Source organism: Nylanderia fulva, unplaced genomic scaffold (genome assembly GCF_048542155.1).
Source record: "Nylanderia fulva isolate GAGA-0341 unplaced genomic scaffold, ASM4854215v1 Scaffold8, whole genome shotgun sequence".
Taxonomy (NCBI): domain Eukaryota; kingdom Metazoa; phylum Arthropoda; class Insecta; order Hymenoptera; family Formicidae; genus Nylanderia; species Nylanderia fulva.
Window position 1 is genome coordinate 484,781 of NW_028190916.1, and position 24,195 is coordinate 508,975.

At 35.4% G+C, this 24,195-nt stretch overlaps 1 protein-coding gene across 3 annotated transcripts in view; it reads left to right on the forward strand.

Moving 5' to 3' along the window:
• The window catches only part of kn (EBF transcription factor knot), an 81,181-nt gene that overhangs the window by 11,023 nt on the left and 45,963 nt on the right, over positions 1 to 24,195 (forward strand). For all 3 annotated transcript variants that reach the window (XM_085489188.1, XM_085489189.1, XM_085489187.1), the window contains exons 3-6: positions 175 to 238; positions 4,180 to 4,235; positions 11,129 to 11,202; positions 11,694 to 11,762. In XM_085489188.1, coding sequence (XP_085345314.1) covers positions 175 to 238; positions 4,180 to 4,235; positions 11,129 to 11,202; positions 11,694 to 11,762 — 263 coding nt within the window. The remainder of the gene's footprint in view (positions 1 to 174; positions 239 to 4,179; positions 4,236 to 11,128; positions 11,203 to 11,693; positions 11,763 to 24,195) is intronic.

Sequence of the window (24,195 nt, forward strand, 5' to 3'; positions counted from 1 at the left end):
CACTTAATTAAAATAGAGCGGAGCGCGAAGAACGCGAGACCGATAACCACTGTGAGCTACGTGTGTTAGAATTTGTGTGTGTATACATAATTTAAGAATACAATCAATACATTAATACAATGCGTTGTCATTTCCGTATACATATATGTATATTGTGTGTCTGCTTTTTTACAGGAGTCTGAAGGCCAGAAAACAAACAACGGTATCCAGTACAGTCTTCATCTACTCTATTCCAATGGTGAGTAACTGAAAATAATCTTTCGGATTTGTTTAGGAAATAATTAAAATAATTTATTAATTTCAACCATCAACAAAGTGTAATCAATTTTAAAAATTTGTTTTTTCGTACTTTTGATTATTCAATCATTAACGCGCCGTATGTTTATATTAAATATTAACATTTTTTGGTCAAATAAAATATACATATGAATAAATATTTCGAAATCACATTTACCCGGAAAGGTAGCATGATCAGATAGACTTTCAAATTGATATCAGCAGATACGTATTCGTGCGTCTAAGAGAGGGATACGTAAATAACCCCATCCACAGCGACGATGACGGGCCATCGACATTCCACGTGGACACCCGGTCTCTTAAGATCGCTAAAAAGCTTAGGGACTTTTAAAGCCCGGCCGCAACAGACATATTTTACGTCACTGGCCCAGCGTGGCAAAAAAAAGGTCCAGCTTCCGCGTTGAAGAAGCGCATGAATGTGCACGCGAGAATGGCAGAGCGGAAAGAGGACAGAAAGAGAGCAGAAGAAACGAAGCAGTTTGAAGGTGGTCCGACCAGCAGACCCCCGAAAAACGTCTTCGTATTACGAACATATTAAAAAGTCGCGAGGCGCCATACATCTGCAGATCCCCTACAGTTTTTCGCTCCATATACATATACGCCACGGTCATCTCTCTATTCCTTGTTCTTGTCGTCGTCTCGTTTCATCGTCGCTATGAAAATCACCCTTCATCTACCTTTCTTCTGCCTCGTCCGTTTTTCCTTTTTCCGGGACTTAAACTACAGCGCACCCTTATTTCTCTCTTCCGTTGCCGGGGCCCGATCAATCAATGCAAGATTTTTGCGTTGACCGAGGCTCGACTGAGGGACCGCGCTCCCATCTATGGGCACTAAAACGTGTCGTCAACATCGCGAACAAGAAACAACTAACTGTTGCAAACTAAGAAATACCGACGTGCGTCTTTCAGCCGAGTTTTTCGTCTCTCTCGCGCGTTTCTTCACAATATTCCGGTTACCGCTTCTCGGTCTCGCGTATATTCTCTATCTACGAGAGAGTACGTGCTCTATTTGCGTCCTTGCCTCTCCTTATCATTATGCAATTTTGTCTCTGCTTTCTCTCAAACGCGATGCCATTCGTATCTGGTCTTGTCGGCAGCCGGCTTTGCGTATTACGATCCAAATCGACGAACATGAAAGATTCAGAAGCAAATTGGAGGATCATTTAAATTTAATGAATTGTATGCTGCATTCAAATCTATTCTAAGAAATAGGTTTTTTGTTACAAGTTCTTTGGAAATATAAAGGAATGATTTCTTTTAATTTTTTTAGCAAAAATAAAAATATCTGATAAACAATTAATTTCTCATTAAAAAAATAAAAGTTTATTAAATAATAATCATATATCTAGAAGAGAGAGAGAAAAGAAGTAACTCATGCATGGAATATTGGAATATAAAAATATTAATTACACTACTTGCAAAAAAATGTTGAACAAACATTTTTAAAAAATTACCCTTCTATCGCTCTTCGAACACAATGATGATGTAACGAAATTTATACATTATCGCACGCGAGTAGTACATACTACTAGCCATAGCTTTTTACAATCGTTCGATACATCTGTGCGGCTCTGATTTATGCGCTGTAGATCGGACTGTCGTGTCGTTTATAAAAGTTTCATGCACGAAATACTTTGCCACGTGCACACGCGAACGAATGTTATGCCCTGGAGACAAATTGGATCGCGGACATGCCTCGTCTCTCCACGTCCACCGTTACACTGGCAGATCCACATCAGGTGTTCCCGTGCACGTCATGGCATCACCGATCGCTTCGCGCGCGACCAGGCAATAAATCTATAATTAAATAATAAATAAGGAGCGTTCCTTACGGTTCGAGTGACGACGGGCTCTCGCCCATATCGGGTCCTACTTCTTTTTGTCATCGCTCGTTCCTCCTGCGCGCTCACTTTTCATCCTTCTCTTCCTCGTCTACATAGTCTACCCTCTTCTTGCACGCTTCCCGTGCCATCGTCTCGCACACGCGAGCGATAAGAAACGCACAACACGTATTCGGAGAATAGAGACAAAGATGAAACGCGCGATTTTGTAGCCGGCGGAATATAACGCGGTGCATAATAAAAGCGCCGCTGATCAAGGATCGCTGATCAGAACGATATAATGGCCGGTGTTTGCTTTTTCGAGAAGATCGTTCTTGTTCCCCTTCGAACCTGGTCGCCTAGTTATGCTAATGCCAATCGACCTAGACTTATTTGCCTCCACTCACAGCGGGACATGGCACGCGAGTCATCTTTCTTATTCAGTGTGTTTTTCATCTCTTACCTTTATATCGTCGTCGCTGGCGATAAAATTCACACGCGGCATTCCGCATGCTTATATAATTACAATCAAAATCTTTTAATCAATAGAAAATGAATCAGTGTATAAAAAAAATATTAATTTAATTTCTTCATTTTTAGAACATTGTCCTCTTTATTTTAAATGTTCTAAAGATTAATACTATTGATGTGTTATTGATCCCTCGAAAACTTTGATGGTTAAACACATATAATTATAAAAGAGAAAAATCAGGGATTGTATAACATTGAATAACACACATTTTATGTATTTTTGTATAAATTAAAATAACATCATATGTGTTAACGTTTAGAATCTTTTATGCCCGAAAAGTAAAATATTTTACAGAGTTTCAAAAAATATTATCTCGTGAGAGACGTCAAACTCTTTATAGTTTAAAATTCTTTTTATCACAAATTATATTACGTTTACAAAAATATCTAATTTATATTTCCGTGTTGGATCGTTACTGATTAGAACACTTGTAGCAGAGAAAGCTAGATATTCCGACGGAAGCTGGCAGCAGTTATTCGGTCAGTTTAGCGTCGACCCGTATTTGCAAATCCTGACATGGCCACGGATACGGTAAACCGGTCGACTGCGTACGTAACTTCCGGTAAAGCCGCGACGGTTTCTCGAGGTAATTTGTGAGCTAGTTTCGAGCAGAGTATCGTAATCCGCAATAACGTTATGCGGCGGTGAGCCTGAACCTGGGCGCCCGCCGGGTCTGGGAGTCTTATGTCGGGATTACTTGGCTTACCGGGCACGCGAAGCCGGAAGCCACGGGGGTGTCTGTCCGAAATACACCCCGGGATTACCCGGGACTCCCCCAGGAAGGAAGGAACAGTTTCGAAAACTTGCAACGCCGAGACGTATACGTTGTAGGCAAACTATAATTACAATCCTGATAACACGCGATAATAGCGTGCCGATACGTACCCCGAAATTTTCTTCAAATTCTTTTCGCTATATAGCGTTTTGCAATAGTTATAATTACGAAATATATACAGATTAAGGACCTGAAATTTTTTTTATTGACACATGACATCAAGACTTGAAACATCTTCGATCTCTAATTGGAAACCGCGTTTACCTTAAAACGTGCCTTGTACATGCGTGGATATCAACGATCGCCGAATTCCTCAAGTTCGAATTTTTATCTCGAAAGAACATGCAAGGGCATGATAATTAACGCATACGTGCCTTTGGCTTCCTGTCGAAGGATATGGTGATGTCGGTACTTCAATGTTTCAAAACAGCGTCAGGATACAAAGAAGGAGAAATATGGTGCATACGTTTCGAGGGACAAGAACGAGTCGCTTTGTATCGCCGTCGACTTTAAATATTCCTTAATATGCAACTTTTTCTGAAAGACACGCTTTCGACAGCGATATGCTTGACAAAATTTGGACATGTTTCCATATTCGTCGCATTCCTCTCGTAAACGACGCGAATTCCTTGCGCGGAACTCTTTTTTACTTAATAGCGTTTTTATCGAGAAGAAAACAAAATTGTACAACGATAATATATTATCTCGATCTTTTATTGATATACTTAAACTAACATTATTTTATCTATTTTATAGGTGTCAGACAGGTCCAGGATATTTACGTCAGGCTTATAGACTCCGCGACAAGACAAGTAAGTGTAAATATCTTCATTTTTAATTTATAATTTAAATCTTATTCTATTAACGTTATTGTATATTTCTCATCAAGAATTAATATTGTATATATCTCATTATGTCATCACTTTTTAAAATTTTTTAATGTGACTTAAGAAATATTATATTCTTAAGTATTCTGATACAATTTCTTAATAATGACTTTCATGTCGAAAAACAAGTTATGTTCTTTTATTTTTATCATTTTAATTTCAATATTTAGTTTAATTTTTAAAAATATGGTACACATTAGCGGAATGTATATCTCGTATATTATATATATCTGACAGCAATTCAAGAGAAAATATACCAATCGTCTCTCCTTTTACGCAAGCAACTTTTGCATCATTCTCTTTTGCCATTTTAACGCAACAAGACTCGTGCGAAATCGTCGTAGCGATGCGCGCACGTGAACGGGGGTGTTATCATCTCGGCTACAAGCACTTAATTTTCCGGGGGGTTGATTCTTACCCCTCCGGGAAAGCAGGCACATCGCTGCGCGCGGCTGTCCCATCCTGTTATCTGCGCCACGTGGCGAACTCTGCGCGCGGCCCGCGAACCACGTGTTGTGATCCCGCACCCAGGGACGTAGATCCCTGCGCTTCGATAAGGGTGCAAAGGAGGATCACAACTTTCGTGCAAACGCAAATACACGGGCGCGATCGCGATCGCGATAAGTTTCCTTTTATATTCGTCCGGGGATACTTCTTGGACAACGACACTTTTGTGAAAAGAGTATGTTTCACACCTACGAGATGACACGTAAAGAAATGATTTCAATAAAATAAGTGGACATGAAAGTACATATATGAGTCATAACTTAAAAAATGGAATATATTTATATTTTCCATATGTACTTTATTGATTTCTTACAAAAAAATAGTAACCCTTAAATTATTGAAAATTATGTTACTTAAATTTAAAAAAACATTATTAATCTATAAGAAAAAGTTATAAATTACACAAAGAAGAAATATGAAGAAAATGCAAATAAGAAATTAAATTTCTTAAAATTATTTTCTTTCGTGTCGTGACCCGAGCTTCTAACAAGTTTCTATAGATATGCGCACCATTTTAGCAAATTAAATCATCTTGGGGTTGGTCGGTTACCGAGGTAAGAAGAGGGTAGTAGTAGAGAGAAGAAGGAAGCGAAGAAAGGAAGGAGCAAGGAGGGTTGGGGAAACAGAGCTGATGTTAGTTTTAGCTGATTAAATTACTAAGCCGCGGTGGCCTTGCACCGGCAGAGACCGGTCCTCAATTCGCGATCCATTCCTTTTATTAATCGGATCCGGGATGTCATAGGGTTGAATGGTTAGAATAGAAGGTGATCGATATATGCATTAATTTTTAAAGCAAGTGACGAAATAAAAAGTATATGAATAAAAAGAATATTAAACGCAAATATTGGTTTTAGAATACTAAATTCTTTTAATTTATAACACATACAATTTGTCCGAGTGTCTATATAAAATTATGCAATTTTTTAAAAAGATATCTTGATTATATATGTGACACATATCATGTAAAGCTTGTAAAACCGTCAAATAATAAAAAAGAACGAAAATGTTTATATCTAATAATAAATAAGATATAAATATATAATATGAATATAAAAAAAAATTAAATTTATATATGTATATGTGCATGTATGTAGTACAAATTTTGCATATACATATATAATATATACAACTTGAATAAAAGAAAAATTATATGCTAGAGAAAGAGAAGTAAGTTGAGAACACGAAAAGGAAAAAGAGGTCGAGAGAGTGTTCGAGGACGATTGTCCATAAAGAAAAGAAAAGCGGAAGTGATAGATAGATGCCGAGACACCCTTCTCGATTCTATGGAGGAATCATGCTGGTAAAAGGAGCAGAAAGCTGGGAGGGCGGGGGAAGAATCGAAAACGAGAAAGTTGCAATTTATACATCAAAGCTTCGATTGAACGCGTCTCCGCCACCCTGCTAGAACGAGAGGAAGAGATATAGACAGGAGAATCGATGTATATTTGCCGTGTCCGTGTGCACCGTTACATACAATAAAGTGCGCCAAGTGTTTAGTAAATCCAGATCGGTGTATCTCCCTGTTCATTGTTTTCTAGAAAATTGACAAACGCGATGCGTTTTCCAATTCATGATTAAAACACGGAATAAAAATCACTTAAAGCCTATATTAAAACTTCCTATCTCATACAAATTCGCTGATTTGGAAGATTATAACTTCTTAGCTTGAGCAATAACTCTCTAATAATAGTTTAAAAATATTAAGAATTTTATTCTCTCGTAATAACTGTTCTCGGTACATCTATGATTTTTGTAAGCTCAAAAGAAATTGTATAAATTAATCTCGTAAAAAGACATTTATAAAAACTTTTTACATAAGATTCTATTGAAAATACTTTCAATTTAATTTTCCTTAAATAAAAAAAATGGATTACTTCTCAAAATAAATACATGTAGTAAATATTTGTTAGAACTATCATCATTATTTTCACATTGAAAAGTTCACAAGTATTTGTGGAAAAGCCCGTTCCACTTTCCCGACGAATCCTTCACAAGCGCGAAGCCGAGTTACGGCTTGCAAATTGCGATTCGGAAACGCGCCAACTTTTCTCGAGACCGAATCAGGTGCTCGGTTATAAATCCGCAATAATTGGCTACACCGAGTCGGCCGCTGAGCTCGTGGTGAAACCTCCCAACCCTTAAGCTTTTCTTCAATTTCTTCGCTCCTCGCCAAGGTAGATATCTATATCAACGTTCGCTTCCTGGAATTCCAGCGAGCGAAGTACCTGTGCAACGAGACGCAAACGAAAAAGGAAGAGAGAAAGGAATGGAGAGAGTAGGGAAGAAAAAAAAGGGCACAGGATGTTGAGAACCGTGCGTTTCTCGGTGAAATTTCCAGAAAAATACGAGCTGCTTCCCGAGAAAGAAACGAGTTTCGTGCAGCGTGGCTGAACGGCTAACAACGTACGCTTTTAAGCGCTCGGGAACGAACTTCCGGCCGGCAAGAGGGGGACGAACGAGAGCTAGAATGCGCTTTTTCGCGGGATTAAAAATGCTAAATGGTAATTAGTTCCGGGGATAAAAAAGCATTTACAGGACATGTGTATGGTAGAAGCAGAGAACCGCGCAACGCCGTTATTCTAAATGAATGAACAACAGGAAATTGTATTTAACCTTTTTAAACTCCATCCGCGCGACGACTAGAAATGGTTCAATCATCAATATTTTTTCTCACCGTGCCGATTGGATAACATTTACAAAATATCGAAAAAAAACCGCGTGTTTAATCGAATTATACGAGAATCGTTCTTTCATCATCTATATACTCCAAGATTTATTCTTTGCATTTTTTTCATCTATCTAATCGACGTGACATTTGTGAAGCCACAATAACTTATGTTATCGAGTTGAACCGGCATCAGTCTCAAAAAGTGCCTGTGGCTAATACTGAAATATGAGTATTTAACCATAGATTAAGGAAATAATAAGTTTGAGATAAGTTAATCCTAGGCAGATAAGGAGAGAAAGAGAGGCCGACGGCTTCCCCTCAGGCAATGGACAGTCTTCTAGGGGCGAGGGTAACATTGTATACATGTATGTATGTATGGGAGGCTGCCCAGACAATATAGAGGGGGATTCCCAGGAGATTTTTGGAATCGATTCGGGATGGAAATCATTACGGCAGATTTGAATGACTATCTTCGAATTTATCTGCATCCTTCCCTGCTTGCTTTCCGCCATCATCTCCAAGAGAACGACGTTACGTTCTTTTATTATCATGCACGTCGCTCCTTTTTCTACTGTCAAACGATATCAGTCTGTTGCCTACTGATTTCGATAATATAGTATCCAAAAATAAACATAAGATAAATGGAATATGGATGACAATTTTGCTGGCTTCGATCGTCATCTGATTATTCTTAGACCATTAAAACTGACTACTGATAGTAGTTATGTACATTCATTTCTAAATCTGCTAATATTTTTCAAGAAAATCGCTAAGAAAGCTTAATTGTTAGCAGCTATTACATTTGCAACGTGAACAAGTTTGACAAGATGACAATTCTAAGAAAAATCTTGTTTTGATGCGTTGAATGCAATATTGTGTAATATGAATTAATTATGATCGGACACTTCGAAGGATCTTCCGCTATAAGTCCTCAGTAAGTAATTCCCGTGGGAATTAAGCTGGGCAGGGGCCCAAATATTCTCCTGGTGGGACCAGAAGGCAACAGAAGAAAGGCCCCCGAGGGGATCATACTGACTGGTCGCACCCTCAGGACCCTCCTTTGATGTCGTTGCCTCCGACCACCCTTCGCCTACTTCAGCTATTCACCCTTGAGACATCTTGCGACATAACCCCGCGATATCCAATAAACCGAGGAGCAAAGAAAGACAATGGCGCCTCTCTTTTGACACACCGGACATGTAAAAATGTAAACTGAATGTACAGCATATCGTAATGAGTCTTTACAAGTTTTAGATCTCCATGAGATACAGCTTCTGATGGAAATTCTGCACTTGTGTAATATTTTTATCTATTTATTAATTTGTTAATCGTAATTATTTCACATCAATAAAAAAAACAAACGCATGTAAAAATATAATATATATTGTTTTTGTTTCTAGTTATTCTATTATTTGTTAGATACAGATATAACATTATTAAAAGACAATATTTTTTGTGAAAACAAATAGATAATTTTCCAAAAAAAGAGAGAACACGTGTGATAAAAGTAATTGCTTACAAATTGTTCGCACATATTGCGCGTGTACACAGAATAAACAAAACCGTTCTAACTCAGGTAATAGCCGCTAAACAAATAATATTGCATGTCACGTCGCACGTGTTACATGATCTACCAGACAGTTGTATTTAATCGATTATTATTGCACACCGCATGTACAAATATATAAACATCAAAAATAATTACAATGATTCAACAATTTTTAAAAGTCGAAAATTCAGATATTCTTAGTTAAATGAGACAGACTGATTTTAAAATATTAATTTCTCTATTATTATCACCACATTATTAGCACATGATATTTTTAAAAAATGCTACTAACTTTATTGATAATTTTTTAGACAATTTTCTTTATAATAAAGAAGCAATTAAATGTACAGTTAATATATAAAACGTTATATAATTTTGATTTTTTAGTACATATTTTTCTAGTTGCACAAGCAAATAATTATTAGTAAAAACCAATTTCTTTCATTTTCAAATATATTTATTATTACAGCATATTTTAAATAACTATCGCACACTGTTTTGTAAAAACTTACGTAACTATTACATCGAGTAGTCCTTTTAAATATAATGAAAAATCTTGATTCACATAACAAATGATATTTCACACAAAACTTAATTGTTTAGGTGTAAACGCTAGCTTTATCTCGCGACAAGGGTTAATACGTATAAAGTACATATTTATGTTAATTATTCCTGGTACAAATAAGTTTGCATGTCCCTTTACTATTAAGATTCGTAATAGCCGGACGGCACGTAACGTTCTATGACTTCTTCCTTTGCTCTTACCGAGAACGTGTACTTTTCCCCTGCCATCGTGGGCGATACCCCAAGCCCTTGCAAGCTCTTCCGCCATGTTTATTTCTGCCCCTCTATTTTCCATCCTGACGTCTCCGTTTCGACGCCGGATCCCTCTCTGATTTACCTATTGCGATATACATATACAGCCACGGTGGTTCGTTTACGTTGCAATTCGGTTATTTCGTCCGCATAAATATTTGACGCCATTCTGGAAGTCGCACCTACACGTCGGAACCAAGTGCGTCTGATACCATTACTGTCATACACCGACGTTTAACCGGCCAAGCGCGCGCCAGCGGTGCCGTCAACTCGACGAATTCCCTGGGACACTGTATTTCACAATATTTACATTTTATCGCTCTTCTCCGCGAACTCTAGCGATTCAGGTTGTTATGCAAACTACGAAATTGCGTAGAAATCGTGCATACAATCGATACGATTGTACACGTTTGTTCTTTGAACTTTCCCAAGCTCCATCAAACGTTTTGATGTTGAAAAAAATTTCAAAACTGGCAAAATAATGATCAAATTTTCTTAAATCGGAACAATCTAAATAATACAATCTTAGCGTATTTATTGTAATAAAAAAAAATATATATATATAAGCTGAACAAAATATAAATATCACGTTTCTTATTATTAAAGCAAATATACATATGACCTATAAATTTAATTTTATACATGGATAATAACTGCATTTAAGAAATAAGCTATTCTTCTATTTCGAAAAGCTATTATACATGAGATCAAAGCGCGAGCCTATCTATTCGCGCTTTGTTATTCCACAGTTAATCCGCGCGAAGGTTTCCATCGGTAAGTGCACGAATACAGGATAACGACGTGTTGTCATTAAATAAAAATCAATCGCGTGGTCGCGAAGGAGGCTTAACGGATTTGCTTGCGCCGCCCATGGCTTAGTAGTCCTGCGGGGAAAGTAGCCCCTGTTCTCATCTCGCTCCACATACGAGCTTGCTTAATACGTTACATATTTTCCATCGGTGGTAGAATTATCTGCCGAACTGGATTACTCCTACGTAGTCTGCGTCCACGCTAATTAGCACTTTTCTCTCTTTAAAATAAAATCTGAAAGAAATCTTCGCGTGCGTATCAAAAGCAAACAGAATTCACAATAGATGTTGCAAAAGAAGTTCAACAATAAGTAACGACTACGTTTCAAAGTTTGGCAGAATAAATAATTTTTATAGGGGAGAGCAAACGCAGCTTACACAGATAGAAAGTTATTAATATTTTGCCAGTTACTTATTGCGAGCAGAGAAAAATATTGATAACTTATAAATTACTCTTATTCTGTTATAGGCAATCATGTACGAGGGACAAGATAAGAATCCGGAAATGTGCCGCGTTCTACTAACGCATGAAGTTATGTGCAGGTTTGTGTGTTTAAAAATAATTTATTTTATATAAATCATTTTTATAATAAAGGGAAACTCTCAAATTTGACATAAATATTAAAAAAGTATTTTCTTATCTGCTTATATAATTATTTTTAAATTATTAAAGAATCTGTTATTAATATACTTTTTTATGGTGTAAAGTTGCTTCACACTTCAGTTTACGTTATTTGCGCTTAGAAAAATATCCCTCTGTATAGGCAGCCACCCTCGTGGCATAAACATAACGAGGCATACGGGGATGTAGTCGTTTTCCGGGGGTGGCTGACTCATTGTGACCCATGGGACTTCGGGAGCGCACTACCACTAGTTTCCGCTACCTACTTCTCGAATCCCAAGGGTCTCGGTATTTTTTAGACGGACTCGAAACTTCTGACTCCGCTGAAGCTTTTTATATTCGTATTCTTTCTTAGAAAAATAAATTTTTCCCGCGCAGAATAATTAGAGAGAAACTCGCTTTTTGCTTGCAGTCGATGCTGCGATAAGAAAAGCTGCGGCAACAGGAACGAAACACCCAGCGATCCTGTCATCATCGACCGGTGAGTGGAATCTGTCATCTAATATTATATTCGCGGAGCAAAAACGTATCGATATCGGGACCACTATATGATCAGCTTAAACGCACGTGTTTATCTCGCGTGTTTATTACGCAACGACCGAGCTTTTACGATTACAAAAGCGCGCATGACGAAATCTCGATAGCGAACGTAACGACGAATAGGCATCGATTCCGTAGAAACGCCTCTCGTATCAGCTTGTCGTTCACGCTATCATCGTTTTCAACGATCTACGAAATAAGGGGCCAGGTAACTCCTTCTCGAAGGAGATTCGCCTATATATAAGATAGAATCCCGTGTACCGAAGCTCCTAGGACATTTAGGCTTGCAAAATACGTTTTCTACGAGGTGCGACGAGGCTGCCGTGTAGAAGAGTACTCGAATACGTACTTATACATTCTCTACCTTGCGCACGGTGCTGCTCGTCCATGGTAACATAGACTCCCCTTGTACATCTATCTCGCTTGTTCGCTCTTCCTCTCGCGTGTACTAGCTCTGTCTCTCCCGGCGCGGCTAACACGAGAGAAGCAGGGTGAGCCTGGTATCTGAATAGGCTATAGAGTGTCCTGAGATAGGAACGGCAGGAAGGAAGAGGTTTCCCGCGGGACCTGGACCGAGATAGTCTTCAAGAGGACATCTTGTGCTCAGGGATGCTCAACTCTCGGGCCTCGATACGTCGGCGGCTTCGAGCTTTCATCCGTATTCGAAGGGATATGTGTTACACGCCGGTGACAGGCAAAAGCCCGATAGGCCTCGCGAGTAACTATTTTTCTACGCCTTTGAGTCTCCCGACGTCTACACCTGTTGGGTTTTAACCCCGATGCCATGTGTGACAGTCGTGTTTTATTCTCCAATATTCGAAACTAACTTGGTAGCGACATAACAAATATAATTTTCAGAAATAAATATTTTAAATCGGCTCTCAATATAAACAATATAAATATGATGTTTTCTAAATCGACCAACAGAGCCAAAGAACGAAAAATTGTAAAAATTAATTATTCGGAACTGTATCTCTTGATACGAGATTACAAAGTTCCATATATAAATTAATCTCGAAACATATGGAGAAATAGGCGAGAAAAATATAATTTTATTTCGAAAAATATTTATTAACCTAAGCTTCGTGATTTTCAAAATAAAATTGCAAACAAAATCTTAAAAATTTTAAGTATCTTAAAATGATTTTTAATAATACAATATTCGATGTGTTGATTAAAGTACGTCTATGTACATATCGTATTACAGGAGAGTTGAGAGAATAATAGTAGCTATATCCGTTCTAAAGATTATGCAATCTCGTAGGCTGGTCCGATCGGTGAAACGATAGAAGAATTAATCTCGAAAATGCTCGTTTGGCACACGACACGCACGCACTCGAATAATGTCGTAACAACCGCGTTGTAATGTGAATGCAACCGCGATGCGGTCGCGTGTCGTGACGAACGCCACCCTCGAGTTTATTTCATAGACACGATGGATCGTAACGAGAATAAAATTGTAAATGAACAACTTCCGCAAAATTATAGAATGAAATCAACCTTATAATTATTTTTACCATTTAATAATTAAAATAATCTCTTACTTTATACAACATATATATATATATATATATATATATATATATATATATACAACATTATATAATGTTAAATAGTCATACAATATATTGATTATGTACTGATATCAAATTATGCTAATGCAAAATTTATTTATTTATTTATTAAATTTAATTGGATAAAATATTACACAAATTCAAAAAATGTATTAAATTTAATATCTTCTCATATAAGTAATATATGAGAAGATATTAAATTTAATACATTTTTTGAAATCAGTAGATTTATATTTTTACAAATTATTATACATGCATATCAACATGTCTCTTTATTCTTTCTTGTAAATATATGAATATGTCTTTGTTTATGCAAATATATATATATATATATATATGTGTGTGTGTGTGTATGTATATCAGATATATATGTATATATATATCGGAAAGCTAATAGATTTTTGGTCTCACACAAAACCACAATAGAGAATGCAAAAACCGAATTGAGAGAGTGGGCAAAGGGTATCAATGCCACTTTGATTGAGGCGGTCCTGGTCGATTGTGACATGCTCACTCAGCTGTGCAGAAAGTACAACGCGCTCTCCATCAATTCGGTATATATCTGACTAAAGAGAAAAACAAAGCATTCGTATTCGTAATCGTGATCGTTTTATCATTCTGTCGCGTCACTTTCGACGCAATATCTGATCGTAAGTTTCACATTTAAACTAATACTGATATATTCACTGGTTGATGCACATAATAGATTAGATTTATATGCTTTATACATGTCATATGACATTTGCTATTTGAGATTTGTGTGAGATTGTGAGAATAAACTTCAAATCATTCTTATTTATTACGATACTTCATCATTTTATGCGAGAACTTTTATGACAAGATTGTTCCATACACACATATTTTTTAATTGAATTGATATTTGTTATTGCGGATAATATCCGATTCGACTCGAAGATGATAAAATATTTCTGCGTACTATGGATATATATATTTTGCAAACCGACAAACATAAATTCAGATTCATAAAAATGGCAGAGATTTTAACTCCGTTCTATTAGGGAACAGCAGTTTGATGTAATCGGTCCATCGATTGATCGAAACTCAAAACGTGACGGCATCGATCGACGTATAGGCGGATTGCGAGAACAGTCCTAGAGAAGCTGGTATTACGCCGGACTCGGAAACCAATTAACATGCATAATTAAAATGGCATTGTCGTAGCTGGACAGCGCCACGGGGTTGCTCCCCCGTCGACTGACGGATCCCCCGGGGGCTAACGGCGTTTCATAATTACGAAAATCCACCCGCCTCCTCCGCTCACGCGTTCCGGTGTCACTCTCTTTCTCCAATTGCCGGTGTCCAGAAATTTTCCCTCCGAAAAAACAGAGGAACGGGAAGGGAATGCGTGAAAAAAATCGGGCATCGGGTCGAATGTGCGACGAATAACGCACCCTGACACTGCCACAACCAATAATGTTTCGAACAGGCCGGCACGATTGGCTAACTTTATTTCGCTCAGTGGGCAAGCCCTTAATTTCGGGGCATCGATCATAGCCCTCGTGTATGCGCCCTCCGTGCGCTTGTAACCGGGCGGTCCTCCTCTTCGCTTGCTCTCATCCTTCTCATACTAGGCGCGATGACCGTCAGTACCGTGACGCACCATCTCTCCGCTGTTCCCTCCGTCAATTTGATGGATTCCATTTCGGATCCCGCGCGATCGTTTCGCTTCCACCTCCGAGGGGACGCTACGGCACGAAAATTTGCACGAAAAAAAAAAAAGAAAGAAAATGCTCGAAGGCTGGTGGTCAGCATCGCGCGATAAAAGTTAATCCGCTGGTGGCGAGCCGGGCAGATTTCAAATCGCTCTATACTCGCTCGCGCATGGAAACGTTATATTTCATGTTCAATTGAAGATGAAAAGATATTTGGAAATGATTGAGACTAACATCAAATTCTTAGAAATATAAATCTGTCTAACAAAATTCTCGGAGAATAAAAGAAAAATTAAATATAATTTATGATTCGATAATATAGATGTGAAATGTACAAACATCAGATCATTGTTTCAATTAAACCAAAAAATATATAATTTTTTTTTATGCCTAGAGATAATTTTGTAGTATAATCAGGTAGCAAATTTGATAATTAAATATATCTGTATCGCATTGAAACATCTTGCAACAAAACTGAGAAAAAAGAATTGTATAAAATGATAATTTGCAAAAATAAACGACACGCAACATGCATTCTAAATATTTTTCATCGTCCCTTTCGCTTCTACGATAGCTATTGCAATGTTCCGTTATGCTTCACATAAATACCGGTTCACGATATTCTCTCTTCTCCGAGGCCAAACGCGTAACAATCAATCGTTACCTTAATTGATTGCGATTGATGGAGGACGCTCGGCCGATTTGACTGACGTCACAATGACATACGGATTGTCAATCAGTCTCGCTTGTGGCGTTAATGCATGCAAATCTGGCCGAATCGTGGCACGTTGTCTCACACCCTTCCTGCGAATCTCCATCAATATGGATTCGATATCAAGGCCGGGCAGGCCGTTTTCTATGCGCTGAAAAGTCTTTCTACGCCACAAACATCGGGATATTTTATTCAACCGTAATTGTCCGTTTCTCTGTTTTGCCAATGCATTCATCTCTTTATTTTTATTTAACAAAAATTGACACTTGACGAGTCTTTCGCACAATCATAGTACAGAAAATTGTAAAAACGATTATAACGCTGCTTTTTCTTATTACCAATGTATTACAATGTTTGTATAATATATTAATAAATTTCTTTAATTTAATGTTATATTATTTGTTCCTTCTTACATACTCAACGGGATAATTATTATATAATATTTACGCTTTCCACAAGGAGCAGCATTGCAAAATACCGGTTTTGTGGAACAAACGTTGTAGTAAGCGGAAATAGTTTGGTGGTCCGGTAAAACTTAATCAGGTGAAAGCGCGGCCAACAAGCAACACATGTCAGACCACATTGTATTAATTCTACTTCACGTAACGAGTACGCACGCGCGTATCGGGCAACTTTTCACAAAAATAATCGAGAACGATCGACCAAGATAAAACCAATAATGATAGGTCTCGACTGCTCGCCATAGATGACTTACATTGATAAGGAAAAGCTTATTAAATGAACGATGTACGCGATGCATACTGAAATAAGCCGTCCATTCATTGGTCAAACCAAGCGATCCAGTGGGAAATCTCGCCCGACAATCATAATTAATTTTAGAATCGCCCTCTCTTTTTTAACTTTTCCACACGCGATCGGTTATACACCGACAATCAGTTTATATCGTGAAATTGTTTTTGCCCCAATATTGGCATAACGCTCAAATTGTTGACAAATTAAGTGTTTGCTGTTTACTACTTGATACCCTAACAGCAGAAATGTTTGAAAGATATTCAGAGAATATCCATAGAATGTTGCAATATTCTATGGATATTCTCTGAATATCTTTCGAACATTTCTGCTGTTAGATATTATATATCTCTAAAATATAATCTTAATGAAATTGATTTATATAGCACTAATAAAAATATTTAAATATCTTTTATGTGTCATTTTTTGTGGAAAACTATATTTTTTTATTCTTGATGACAGTAACGTCAAGCAAAATATAGACAGTGTTAGTATTTTTGGTTCAACTGCTTTCAAAAAGACTATTTTCTGACGTGACTATTAAGGAAATCAAAACATAGTGAGTGGTAAGGCACGAGATGTCTCTCTCTTTTTCTCTATCTATATATATATTTATTTCGCTCTTACTCCTCCCTCTCTCTCTTGTATGCGAAGCATATGGGTCCCTATAGTTGGAGGGTATCACACCCTCCATTCTCAACATACCCCTAAAATAAATGGACAAGAGTGCGCGTGCACGCTCTTGTATTAAAACGAAAGCGGCTGATCGTTCGAGCGCGAAATCGCCGATTAAATATCCTGATATTTGCGCTGCTAATTATTTTTCGGTAAATCGGGTAAAAAAATGGGTAAACAAACAAAAATATCAAATCGATGTTCTTGTAAAAAACTGAAACAAAGAAATAAAGTAAAAAAATGACAAATTGTTCCGACGTGTACAACAATATTTGTTGTAAAATTCCAAATAGTTTAGATGAATAATATCTATTTTGTCGACATAATCTTTTCCAGAAGATGTAAAATATTAAAGAGATACATAAACTGAAAGGAAAAAATGTCAATTCTAAAATGGTCTAGCCAGGGACTTTAAAATCGTAAATTTATCCAATTAGTTAATTCGCAAAAAATTATATCTTCCTGTAATCGTCAAACAAATATAGAAAGAGAAACTAAAGACATAATTTCTGGTGAGTGATGGACATAATGCGCCTAAAATAGTCGTTTCGGTCGCGAAATGCATTTGGAATCTATATTGGATATTATCGATATCTCAATCTATTCAGTTAGTTTATGGAAAATTTATGCCTAGCTAAACTTGTCGTTCCATTATGTATCAGAATCAATTCTAGAATTAATTAGAATCAATTAGAATTGTTGGAACATATCATTTAATACATTTTTTCGTAATCTTGCGTGCAGAAAAATCATTTGCACACTCTAGTTTTCCAGAAAATAGAAGATAGAAATATTCTCTTCCTCTTATAGTTATTCTTAGAAAATAGATTTTTTTAACATATTTAAACTACACATATATATAAACTAAAATTCTTTAAATATCACATTTTTACATCGAGTTTTTTACTTCAAAAATTCCTTTTATTATATACCTAAAAATAAAATATTTTACGTGCAATGCGCATCAATAAAATTTAATTAGTTAATTATAACGTTTTTTTGATAATAATCGATGATTAATAAAATTGTCTTGATAAAAAATATATATGTAAATTAATAATTATATAAATAAATATGTATATATAACAATGATAAATTATTAAATTAAGGCCATGTGTAACGAGCAATACGATATTATTTTATTATTGAGAAGAAAATTCTTAATTTGACATAATAATTATACAAACGTTTCGAGCTCTACTTGCTCCTCTTCAGTGCGCAAAAAAATAGTGATAATAAATACCGATAATAAATAAATACATAAAATTCTAATAAAAAATCCGCAATACATAGTCAATATAAGTTATATAGTTGAGTCATAGTTAAAACGCAAAATATATTTACAATGAATTGAGACCATTAAATAGTTCAACAAAGTAAGAACCCAATTAGAAGCAGAATGATTCGTCCGGTTATTCATAAAATATATTAGAATTATTAATAAAAACTTGGAGTGACACTTATACATTACTCCAAATGAACCACTTATCGTTATTTGACGAAAGTCCCTCGATCTGGCAATGATTATGTTCATCCTCTCCAAATTATTTGATATTTGTTAACTGAATTTAAAGAATTTATTCAATTGTAAAATAGGATTCCACTAATGTGTATGTGAAAAAAGATTAAAAATTATAAATTAACTAACTACTAAAATATTGAACCTTTATGCTTACAAATTGTTCCGAATAACTTGAGATGACGATGCTTCTAATTGTTGTTGGCCTTATTGTTAGTACTTGACTGTTGTCTAGTCTTTTAAAAAGTCGAATAAATAGGTGTCAGATCTCACAAAATAAACATTTACATAAGTCTAAAAATTCGATATTTCTTCTAGAATGTCGAAATACGCGTTGTTAAGCAATTCGGTGTCTGTGTTATTATTTATACCATGCCTTTGTTCCTTCATGTGTATCATTTCCGAGATAAGTCTTTTATAATAATTAGATTCAATATCAAGTATTTTAACGTTATCCCAATCAAAAGCATGTTTTTTATCTATAATATGTTCAGAGACCACAGAATGCTTGGAGGAATCTAATTTAATATTATTCATATGCTCTTTTAGTCTAGTGCGTAATTTTCTTTTGGTTTGCCCAACATACGAAGCTTCACAATCCTTACAATTAATTTTGTAGACAACATTATTATTATTGTTATGCACGTTTTTGTCCTTGTGGACTTTAATTAATTTGTTAAGATTATTTAGACAACGGTATCCTACTCTGAAATCTGATTTTTTTATTGTCGATGCTATTGTCTCAGAAATGTTATTAATGTATGGAATGACGAAAAATTTTTTCTTTCTATTATCTTCTGCAATTTCTTTTTTTCTATTGTTGTTAAACTGACCATTGTTTAAAACTCTTATTCTCTTATTTATTTCTTTAAAGATTAAATGAATAGGGTAACCGTTGTCCAATAATATTTTAATACACAGTTCTAAATTTTTCTTATGATATATGGGATGAGATAATAACAATGCCCTATTAATAAGATTATAAATTACTCCTATTTTATGGCACATAGGGTGACTCGATAAAAAAGATAGTACTCTGCCTGAACATGTCTTTTTTTGAAACCAATCTAAGTGTATGATGTTGTCTATTATTTTAATGTTTAAATCTAGAAAATTTATGCTTCTATTAATTTCGTATTCAATCGTAAATTGTAGTCGTTGATTGTAACTATTAAACTTATTCAATACGCTATCAATTTTATTCTTTGGTGCCACCATAATAATGTCGTCTACATATCTATAATATATTTCAATACCGATGTCCAATTCATTAATTATTGATTCTTCAAGATCTTGCATAACAATATTAGCAATTATTGGCGATAACGGGGAACCCATAGGTGTGCCATAAACTTGCTTGTATACAATGTCATTGAATGTGAAGTATGTTGACGACAATATAAATTTAACCATGGAAATGAATTCATTTTTTGGAATTAATGTATGTGTATTGATATAATTCCATCTATTGCTCACACTTTCTATTGCAAGATCTATCGGAATGTTAGTGAATAGTGAAACCACGTCTAATGATATTAGAATATCTTCCGCACCAATTTTCTTACCCGCTAGCTTGCTGTAAAGTTCAAAACTATTGTTTACATTACTTTTTCCCGTAGGAATACTATTTGAAATGATTTTATGTAAAAATGTGGCTATCGAGTAAAGCGTGGTATTAATCGATGACACAATTACTCTAAATGGAGTATTCTCCTTGTGTATTTTTGGGAGACCATAACATTTTGGAAGAAGGGAGTCGCTGGAACGTAGTGAGTAATATTCTTTATTAGAAATGTACCCTTTTTTTTGCCATTTCTTAAGAATATCGTTTAGTTCCTTTTCTATTTTGGAGGATGGGTTCTTTTTTATGATAGAATAGGTGCTATTGTCTTCAAGTAAACCTTCCATCTTATTCGTGTAATATTCTTTTGTCATCGCGACTGTTACGTTGCCCTTATCAGCCCTTGTAAAAAGAATATCCGGATTATCATGGCAAAACCTCCTTGTATATTTATACATACTAATCAAATCTTCTTGAGTTGAATTAAACTTAGTTTTGCCGTGTAAAAAATAGGAAAGTTGTGGAACCAGATTGTTACGTAATGTATTTAAATTCGCGATGACAAAAGAATATTACACGAATAAGATGGAAGGTTTACTTGAAGACAATAGCACCTATTCTATCATAAAAAAGAACCCATCCTCCAAAATAGAAAAGGAACTAAACGATATTCTTAAGAAATGGCAAAAAAAAGGGTACATTTCTAATAAAGAATATTACTCACTACGTTCCAGCGACTCCCTTCTTCCAAAATGTTATGGTCTCCCAAAAATACACAAGGAGAATACTCCATTTAGAGTAATTGTGTCATCGATTAATACCACGCTTTACTCGATAGCCACATTTTTACATAAAATCATTTCAAATAGTATTCCTACGGGAAAAAGTAATGTAAATAATAGTTTTGAACTTTACAGCAAGCTAGCGGGTAAAAAAATCGGTGCGGAAGATATTCTAATATCATTAGACGTGGTTTCACTATTCACTAACATTCCGATAGATCTTGCAATAGAAAGTGTGAGCAATAGATGGAATTATATCAATACACATACATTAATTCCAAAAAATGAATTCATTTCCATGGTTAAATTTATATTGTCGTCAACATACTTCACATTCAATGACATTGTATACAAGCAAGTTTATGGCACACCTATGGGTTCCCCGTTATCGCCAATAATTGCTAATATTGTTATGCAAGATCTTGAAGAATCAATAATTAATGAATTGGACATCGGTATTGAAATATATTATAGATATGTAGACGACATTATTATGGTGGCACCAAAGAATAAAATTGATAGCGTATTGAATAAGTTTAATAGTTACAATCAACGACTACAATTTACGATTGAATACGAAATTAATAGAAGCATAAATTTTCTAGATTTAAACATTAAAATAATAGACAACATCATACACTTAGATTGGTTTCAAAAAAAGACATGTTCAGGCAGAGTACTATCTTTTTTATCGAGTCACCCTATGTGCCATAAAATAGGAGTAATTTATAATCTTATTAATAGGGCATTGTTATTATCTCATCCCATATATCATAAGAAAAATTTAGAACTGTGTATTAAAATATTATTGGACAACGGTTACCCTATTCATTTAATCTTTAAAGAAATAAATAAGAGAATAAGAGTTTTAAACAATGGTCAGTTTAACAACAATAGAAAAAAAGAAATTGCAGAAGATAATAGAAAGAAAAAATTTTTCGTCATTCCATACATTAATAACATTTCTGAGACAATAGCATCGACAATAAAAAAATCAGATTTCAGAGTAGGATACCGTTGTCTAAATAATCTTAACAAATTAATTAAAGTCCACAAGGACAAAAACGTGCATAACAATAATAATAATGTTGTCTACAAAATTAATTGTAAGGATTGTGAAGCTTCGTATGTTGGGCAAACCAAAAGAAAATTACGCACTAGACTAAAAGAGCATATGAATAATATTAAATTAGATTCCTCCAAGCATTCTGTGGTCTCTGAACATATTATAGATAAAAAACATGCTTTTGATTGGGATAACGTTAAAATACTTGATATTGAATCTAATTATTATAAAAGACTTATCTCGGAAATGATACACATGAAGGAACAAAGGCATGGTATAAATAATAACACAGACACCGAATTGCTTAACAACGCGTATTTCGACATTCTAGAAGAAATATCGAATTTTTAGACTTATGTAAATGTTTATTTTGTGAGATCTGACACCTATTTATTCGACTTTTTAAAAGACTAGACAACAGTCAAGTACTAACAATAAGGCCAACAACAATTAGAAGCATCGTCATCTCAAGTTATTCGGAACAATTTGTAAGCATAAAGGTTCAATATTTTAGTAGTTAGTTAATTTATAATTTTTAATCTTTTTTCACATACACATTAGTGGAATCCTATTTTACAATTGAATAAATTCTTTAAATTCAGTTAACAAATATCAAATAATTTGGAGAGGATGAACATAATCATTGCCAGATCGAGGGACTTTCGTCAAATAACGATAAGTGGTTCATTTGGAGTAATGTATCAGTGTCACTCCAAGTTTTTATTAATAATTCTAATATATTTTATGAATAACCGGACGAATCATTCTGCTTCTAATTGGGTTCTTACTTTGTTGAACTATTTAATGGTCTCAATTCATTGTAAATATATTTTGCGTTTTAACTATGACTCAACTATATAACTTATATTGACTATGTATTGCGGATTTTTTATTAGAATTTTATGTATTTATTTATTATCGGTATTTATTATCACTATTTTTTTGCGCACTGAAGAGGAGCAAGTAGAGCTCGAAACGTTTGTATAATTATTATGTCAAATTAAGAATTTTCTTCTCAATAATAAAATAATATCGTATTGCTCGTTACACATGGCCTTAATTTAATAATTTATCATTGTTTTATTGTCATACGAGCTTGAGCATTGGTATGTGATGTTTTGATTAGGTATTAATTTATGTATATATAATTAAATTAAGAAATTAATTTGATTTTTTATCTTGTTGAAAACTATTGCACGTACATTTTTTAAAGATTTTTTGATTTAATCAAATAATTTATCCAAATAATACATTTCCATCGCAAAATCAATCAAAATCTCCATGCTGCTCAGTACTGTTTTAAGAAATGAATAAGATAGTTTAATATTAACATAGCTTGAAATGAATGCAAGGTACGCGGTTGTACGCGTCGCATACGATAACGAAAGCTCAAGACTTTTCAGAGTCGTCTAGCAAGTGGACGCTGATTGGCCTACCTTCTATACAAAAAGTAGTAAGTGCAGCTTCACCGTAGCGATGCGAGAGCCTAGTCAGATACCAAAATGTACCCTGGAGTCTCGTGACGCCATGGAATCTTGGCGGTACTCCGGACTTCGGCTCGATTCCCTTACGGTTATTCCACCTGCCGAGAATTACCCCGATACGGTATCCTTATTTTCGAAGAATATCTTAACAGCTTCCCGCATAGCGTCTGCTATTCTCTCCTTACATTGCCGAGGAAAGGGATAGAATGGGAGGGTGGAAAAAGCGCGGTGCCGCTCTAGCCACGTTTCCACGGCGCTCTCTCGATATAGCCACCTTTCTTCCGCTGGAATCCCGTCTCTCTTACTCCCAAAGAGAAGAAGCCAATAGGGAGAACCGATCAGCTTAATGCATATTGATGCGCGCCGAGCTAAGTGAGTGAAAAATCGCCATCGATCTAGCTTCCAGGAAGGTAGAAGCATTCTCTTTCTTTCACCGGCGGCTTTCCATCTACTTTCTCGTCGACAAAGCCGAACTTATTTCGTCTTCCCTTTCCGGTTCCTATACCAAACGAATCAACGTATATCTGCGCATTTTAATTTGCGTATAACTTGGAATTTTACGGTTCTTAATATATTTA